The sequence below is a fragment of the Argopecten irradians genome, chromosome 5 (assembly GCF_041381155.1).
Source record: "Argopecten irradians isolate NY chromosome 5, Ai_NY, whole genome shotgun sequence".
Taxonomy (NCBI): domain Eukaryota; kingdom Metazoa; phylum Mollusca; class Bivalvia; order Pectinida; family Pectinidae; genus Argopecten; species Argopecten irradians.
Window position 1 is genome coordinate 18,528,496 of NC_091138.1, and position 7,966 is coordinate 18,536,461.

The 7,966-nt window shown below is 39.5% G+C and overlaps 1 protein-coding gene across 1 annotated transcript; it reads right to left on the reverse strand.

Annotated features, from left to right (window-relative positions):
* Window positions 1–57: 57 nt before the first annotated feature.
* On the reverse strand, window positions 58–7,126 carry LOC138323100 (serine-rich adhesin for platelets-like). The gene is made up of 2 exons (XM_069267446.1): window positions 6,959–7,126; window positions 58–6,231 (listed from the first exon to the last, which is right to left on the reverse strand). Exon 2 carries the CDS (start codon window positions 5,353–5,355, stop codon window positions 715–717), a length of 4,641 nt encoding a protein of 1,546 aa, XP_069123547.1. The 5' UTR covers window positions 5,356–6,231; window positions 6,959–7,126; the 3' UTR covers window positions 58–714.
* Window positions 7,127–7,966: the final 840 nt, after the last annotated feature.

A 7,966-nucleotide genomic window follows, 5' to 3' on the forward strand; every position in this document is an offset into this window, starting at 1 on the left:
ATAGTATCATTATTTTATTATTTGAAGACAAACAAAATATTGTGTAATGTACTGTATACATGTTCATTGTTTTCTTGAAGGCTATATATGAACTACATAGGTAAATCAAATGGAAATCTGTTGTATAATTATCTTCTATAAGCATTTGACCTACAAAAATGTTTTGAACTTAAGTATAATAAATATATCATATCAAACCAAAACACAATGCAAAGAATATTACATGTTACACTGTATAAGAAATGTGGATATCATTGTATGTAGTAATATACAGTGGTATTGTCTCAATACATCATGCTATCACATTTAAGCTTGTCTAATTCTAAGTACTGATAGTTAAAGATCTAGGTTTCAAGAGTCAATGATAGTTATGTGTAAAGTTCACAGTAGGAAAAAAGTCAATAATAAATAAAGTAGTGGTATTTAGCCACTAGTGTATGTTATTCAATTCCAATGCATTTGACAGAACTTTTAAAAACGCAGATAAGATATTTACATAAAAACCACATCTCAGTTTTAAGCCATGAGATAAATCCTGCACCAACACATCTAACACTGAATTCTGTATTTAGTGCTAGCTCAAATATTGTAGCTCAAAAGGTTTCTAGACAGATAATGAGTATCATAGGCCGGGTAAGTATATTCATTCTACATATAGTACAATGTATGTCACAATCCAGTATTCTACATTGCTGTTTAACTCCTCTGTCAAAGTTACTTATTATAATCCCGAAGACGGGTATTGAATACTGTACATGGACAGTCAGTCCTTCGTTTATTTGGTGGATTATCTGGTGATACAATGGGAGGGATGCGCAATTTGGCGAAGATCCGTCTACAGGCCTTACAGTTATTGCAGTCAGAGTGAAGATCAATGGTCTTACTGACCGACAGATTCCACCCTTCATCAGCTCCGTCCATGTGGGTGGTCACCGATGTCATGATCTGTTCACAATGATCAGCTGCTGGTGATCTTAACAACCCCTTTCTCCGTTCTGATATGTCGCTATCATTTGTTGACATATTTTGATTGTTTACTGACAAACTTTGGTGGACAAAAGCTGATTTTTCATGGTCATCTGTCAATGCCTTTGAATTTTTAAAATCAGTAGCCACTGATTTTTCCTGAGCGGTTGTCAATGACGAGTTCTTTTCAGTAGAAGGTAATGTTTCCATGCTTACAGGTGATGGCCATCTTAGATCATTGGCTGTTGATCCTAGCTGTTCTGCAGACAGTGACATTTGCTGGTCAGTAACCATTGAACTTTGCTGGTCATAAGCCGTTGACCTTGGCTGGTCAATAGCCGTTGACCTATGATCGTGGTCAGTAGCTTTTGACCTTTGGTGGTCGCTAGACATTGGCATTTGCTGGTCAGTAGCTATTGCCCTTTGCTGGACAAGAGTTGTGGACCATTGCTGGTCAGTAGTCATTGACCTTTGGTGGTCGGTAGACATGGACCTTTGCTGGTCATGAATCGTTGACCTTTGCTGGTCAGTAGCCGTTGAACTTTGCTGGTCAGTAGACATTGAACTTTGCTGGTCATTAATCATTGACCTTTGCTGGTAAATAGCCATTGACCTTTGCTGGCCGGTAGACATGATCATTTTCTGGTCATTAGCCGTTAACCTTAGCTGGTCAGTAGTCATTGACCTTTGCTGGTAAGTAACCGTTGACCTTTGCTGGTCAATATTCATTGACCTTTGCTGGAAAGTCGCTGTTGACATTTGCTGGTCAACATCCATTGACCTTGGCTGGTCAGTAGTCATTGTTCTTTGCTGGTCAGTAGTCATTGACCTTTGCTGGTCAATAGTCATTGACCTTTGATGGAAAGTAGCGGTTGACATTTGCTGGTCAGTAGTCATTGACCTTTGTTGGCCGGTAGTGATTGATCTCTGCTGGCCAGTAGTCTTTGTCATTTGCTGGTCAGTAACCGTTGACCTTTGATGGAAATTAGTCTGGTCAGTAGTCATTGACCTTTGTTGGTCAATAGTCATTAACATATGCTGGTCAGTAGTCATTGACCTTTTCTGGTCAGTAACAGTTGACCTTTGCTGATCAATAGTCATTGGCCTTTGTTGGTCAGTAACCGTTGACCTATGTTGGTCAATAGTCGTTGACCTTTGTTGGTCAGTAGTCATTGACATTTGCTTGTCAGTAGTCATTGACCTTTGCTGGTCAGTAGTCATTGACCTTTGCTGGTCAATAGCCGTTGACCTTTGTTGGTCAGTAGTCATTGACATTTGCTGGTCAGTAACCATTGACATTTGTTGATCAATAGTCATTGACCTTTGTTGGTCAGTAGTCATTGACATTTGCTGGTCAGTAACCGTTGACATTTGTTGGTCAATAGTCATTGACCATTGCTGGTCAATATTCATTGACCTTTGCTGGTCAGTAGTCGTCGACATTTGCTGGTCAGTAGTCATTGACCTTTGTTGGCCGGTAGTGGTTGACCTCTGCTGGCCAGTAGTCATTGATATTTGCTGGTCAGTAACCGTTGACCTTAGATGGAAATTAGTCTGGTCAGTAGTCATTGACCTTTGTTGGTCAATAGTCATTGACATATGCTGGTCAGTAGTTATTGACCTTTGCTGGTCATTAGTCGTTGACATTTGCTGCTCAGTAGTCATTGACCTTTGCTGGTCAGAAGTTGTTGATCTTTGCTGGTCAATAGTCGTTGACCTTTGTTGGTTAGTAGCCATTGACATTTGCTGGTCAGTAGTCATTGACTTTTGTTGGTCAGTTACCGTTAAAATATGCTGGTTTGTAGGCGTTGGCCTTTGCTGTTCAGTAGGTGTTAACCTGTACGGGTCATTAACTAGCGACATTTGCTGGTCATGATCAGAAGCAGTTGAACTTTGCTGGTCAGTGCCTGTTGAACTTTGCTGGTCAGTACCTTTTGAACTTTGCTGGTCAGTGCCTGTTGAACTTTGCTGGTCAGTTGTTAGCCTACCCTTGTAGTTTCCCATAGTAATTCCTTGGTTATCACACAGTGTTGTCGGGATATTACGCTCAGTTACTGTGCCGTTGTTAGAGCACTCACTCACGGACATCCCCAGCTCTTTCTCTTGGCCAATGTTCAGTAAATACTGATAATCGATGTTCATCAACACCTCACGGTCTATAATTATCGCGGTTCTGTCAATGTTTTGTGATGTTTTGGTGTGTCGAACACATGGATCTGACATTGTCGGCCTCCTGACTTTGGTTGGGGAGACATCGTGACCAAGACACACACCTGAACAAGAATGGGGCACACTGTACGACTGGCGCATTAACTTCATACGTAACTCCTCGCTGATCTCCTTGATACGGGTTTCTTCTGATACAGAAGTAAAATCATGTGGCATACTTTTCTTATTTGTTGAGAGATGTAAGGCTGCTGATTGAGCCATTCTGTGTTGGCCAACATCTGATGGCGAATGCATACTTTCTTTCATCTGGTGCCACCCGAGAGGTAATTTGTTTTCCTGCTGTGGAATTTTGTACCATTTGCACGGACTGGACACGGATGGCTGAGTCAAGGGTCCAGAACCGGTGTCAAAATTTGAATTTGTTCTAGTTCCATGTCCCGGTGCCCTGTTTGTAGAATGTAATGAGAGTGGTGTAGATAGCTTCACCGAAGTGTTCATGTTGACTAGAGACTCCTCAGACATGAGAATATCGCCACTAGAAGGAGGGGACGACTGGTTATTGTAACATTTCATCTGTTTATCGACATGACCTTCAGTGAACACATCCGTGCAATAGTTTGTATTGATCATTTGACCTCTGTAACGAGTTTGAGATAACATTTTACCGCTCTTAGATAATTCCAGCTGATGTTTATGGTCTAGATGTGATATTTGATTCATGTGATGACCTTGAGCGAACGTTTCCTTTCCATAAGGACGTTGAATTGATATTTTATTTATATGTTGACTATCAGACGATGCCTGATTGATGCGAGGCATTGATTGACTTACGAAATCACCAGGAGGCTGATTTCTGTAATGACTCGGAGACACTGTGTGATTGCTATGATGACCTTGAGATGGTATTTGGCTTCCACGTTGACTTTGGGGAGATAACTCTTTGTCATCACCAGTCGCTTTCGACACCTGTAAGTTTATCTGGGGTTGAGAAAACTCTCCGTTGTGCAGTCTAAATGATAGGTTTTGTCCATTCTTTGCACATTGGTCTGTAAAATCCGTCACATTGACATTTGGACAGCTGTTGATCTCATTGAGTGTTTTTCCTTGAGGCAGGAATGCATTTCGTACTCCTAAAATACTCTTCGGTTTTCGTAGAATTGCTCTTCGGTTTCGTTTAATAAAACCATGTATTGACGACTTTGTCTGCCCTGCTGGCTGGCGAGTGACTGCTCGTGAACTACATAGTTTGTTATTTTGCTCGCTACTCACAGTTGTTATCTGTTGGCGATCTCTGTCCGGTTCTGATGTTAGCTGTCTCCTTTTGTTTTCACTATCGATTGTGGCTCGATTGAATTGCACGACGTTTAAATCTGCGGATGGATTCGACTTTTGCGAACGTTCGCCATGTTTTGTGTGAAAACTCGTAGAAACACGCGGTTCGAGTATTTCCTTGAACAATTTGTTACAGTCCTCGATGATATCACATTTTATCAGTTCCTTGTTTGGAATAGAGTCCAGCTCCAGCGTCTGTTCTCCAGAATCTGGAGATTGATCAGGTAAGCATTTTTCACCTTCTTTAACTGTGATTACCTTACCGATACCACCTATCAATGTTGACTGTACATGTAGTACATCTGAACGCTCTGGAATACACGTCCTATCTGTTGGTGACGCCATTTTCTTTGGTGAAGTCTTATCTAGCGATGGTGTCTTCTCTGATGTCTCATCACATAACGAAATCACGTCACACGACGTAGTTTTGTCTGATGAAGAAATTTTATCCGATGATGATGTCTTTTCTGTCGACAACGTCTTGTCACACGAGGAAGTTTTGTCAATTGACGATGGCTGGTCGCGTGATTCGTCATGTGACGAAGATTTGTTTGGTGGTGATATCGAGATTGGTGACAATGTCGTGCCATGTAAACTTATTTTTTGCAAAACTGGGCTATCGCTTTGACGTGACTTGGAATTGCCAGAAGACGAAATCTGGCCTTCTAGATCTAGTCTCTGGATTCCTGATGACAGAAGCGTACCTTTGGATGATGGACATTCTTGTGTTGTTAAGCTGTTTATGCTGAGATCCAAGGGACTGCTCTGGTAGACACCTTTTGGAGAATCGTCCCTCAGTTCCAGACACGACCCAAACAATGGATACAGTTGACACTCATGCTGTTTGAGTCTGTCCTGTAGCGTTATCTTACGCGTGAAATATTCCATACCGAAGACGCAGAGTGACGGTGAATCTTACAATTCTGTCATGGGGCATGTGCAATAGTGAATAATGGAAACACAGAACATTGAACAGTACATTAGCTCATTGATCCAACGTGAGGACTACTCCATAGAGATTACTTAGTTCACTGATCACACCAATTCTGGTGTGGAATGGGTTTACTGATCACAAGTCTTCTGCAATTCACATATTTGAGATTACTTTGTTTCGTTCGTATGTGTGTAATAAGTTAATGTTCACACCAGATCCTTTCTTGCTGTTTTATGAAGTTCTTACGTTCGGAATTATTATCCGTATATATGGAAAAAGTTTATTGACCACAAAACTTCCAACGCGTCGAATAAGGGTACTTGTCACAAACTTTCGTTTTTTATGGAATACGTCCACTGAACTTCCTACGCGTCGAATAGGATTACTTGTCACAACAATTTAAATGTAAAAGATCAGTAACAGGACTTTCAGAATATCAAACAGCAAAGATCACAAAAGTTGTAGATTATTCTGGTTACTTGTCACTTAAGTTCCATCATCGTACGAGTAGAATAACCCATACTATTGGGATTTAAAACCTCTGATCACTTAAATTCCATATTCGAACATGCGAAATATTCCATGTGGTAAGTTTGCCCGAATACGCTAAACAATGAAGTGACGTATTGAAATATATATCAACCATTTCCTGTTCTTTGAGAGTTAATTATAGCACTGGTCGTGAGTCGGATCTGCTGATGATGAAGATATAGTCTATAGTACGTTACAATGACTGGCCGGTCTGCATCATTACACATGTATACCGGTGATTAGCTAACAATGTCTACATCAAGTCTGAACAGGCCTTCTTCTTCAGCTAGCATCATTACCTGAAGAAAAAAAAACATAATAGTAATTGTGACAAATGTTTTATTAAATAGTGTTGATCAATACACTGTGGTGATATCTCCATTAGAATAAATTCTGGTGAATACGAATACAGCCGATGTATACGTTACAGAATTTAATTAATAATAATTTCCATTTAATCGTTATGTAGATAATGTGTCACACTACTCTTTTTCACTTCTGTACAACTGTCGAGTTTTTACGCATATAATATGAATATGGTAATTAAGAACACTTGACAGAATTTCCATCCAATGGAACTTATTTTTTCTCTCATTCGTGAAATATTCATTTTTTGGATCATCATTACATGTATATGTATACATTGAAATGTCTTTTATACATCGATAATATACAATGTAGTATTACAGTTAAATAACACCTATTTCCTGTCATATACCAACATCGGTATCCCAAGTGGCTATCCCTGTCGTAATATCTCTGGAATATGTCATAGCAAATCTCAAGGATTTTTGTGTCATACGAGATGAGGCAGGTAGTTTGCTCCCTTGATGTACACCAGAAGAATCTTAAAACAGTACACTATGCACATGGCTGACTGTACGGCTTTGAGGTTTGGCGTCGCTAGCTATATAATCTTTAAATGAAGACTTTATAGGCCTACATAAATATGTCCTTTACCCTCAATCCAATCCTCGCCAATATCCGGGTATGTTTACGTAATAAATATAAAATATACATACTTACTCCGTGAGAAATTTGTCCAATGGTGAAAGATAGCCGATGAAGCCAATGATATGGTTATCAAAGTATCTCTTGTTGTTATGTGTAACGCATGTATTCTCTCCCTAATGGTGTAATGAACATTGGTGCATCCAGTCGTGTCTGGACGCTATATATATATATAGTCCTCTTCGATACTCACTGAACTTATATTTATTATTCAACAATGTCACGCATGACTTCACCGTACCATCCTTCGTTATGTTTTATTAACGTTATCTAGTTGTTACATGGAACGAAACTGTTCACGTCAGTATTTACATAAACTCTATTAATGCAGTTTTTACTACTTTAACGTGCCTTTTCTGTTATCTAGTTTATTGTTTTAAAAAACGTTCTTGTAGTTCCCCGTACATACCAATATTATTTCGTTTGATTTATTTTCTTAAGTTTTTGTTGCCGCTAACGGTCAATACTTTCTGGGTTGCTTATCAACAGTGCCAAGAAGAGTCATCATGCTAATTGTATCCCCATGAACTACTTTTAACTAATACAGTACTGACGTCAATCTTCATGTTTTAGTGTTTAAGTGTTTTTTTCTGTAAGAATTACTTTTCTGAACGTTTTCCTTGAGTGGAGACCCGAGATAAATGGTTTTAGCAATAAATGACCAAGGATACAAATTTTTATAGCGTGTACCTCGTCGTAAATAAGCTGTCGGCATCCAAACAAATTACTAAGCCGACAGGAATAAAGGCGTCCACAAAATTGGTGAGCGTGGGAAAGTCCTAGATATAACCGATATGAATATTAGCCACTTCCTTTTTTATACATTTAATGCAGGTTTATTTCTACCATATTTAAAAGCCACGTACCCATGACGGTTAATTATGTTTGTATGAAGAATGTATACACATATAGAAGTGTGCATCTAGTAGCATACTGACATGTCCTTACCAGCTGTTAATGGGGGCGCGGTCTGATAAACCGAAACTGTATCTATCTGACCAGGTCGTGCAGTCTGATAAACAA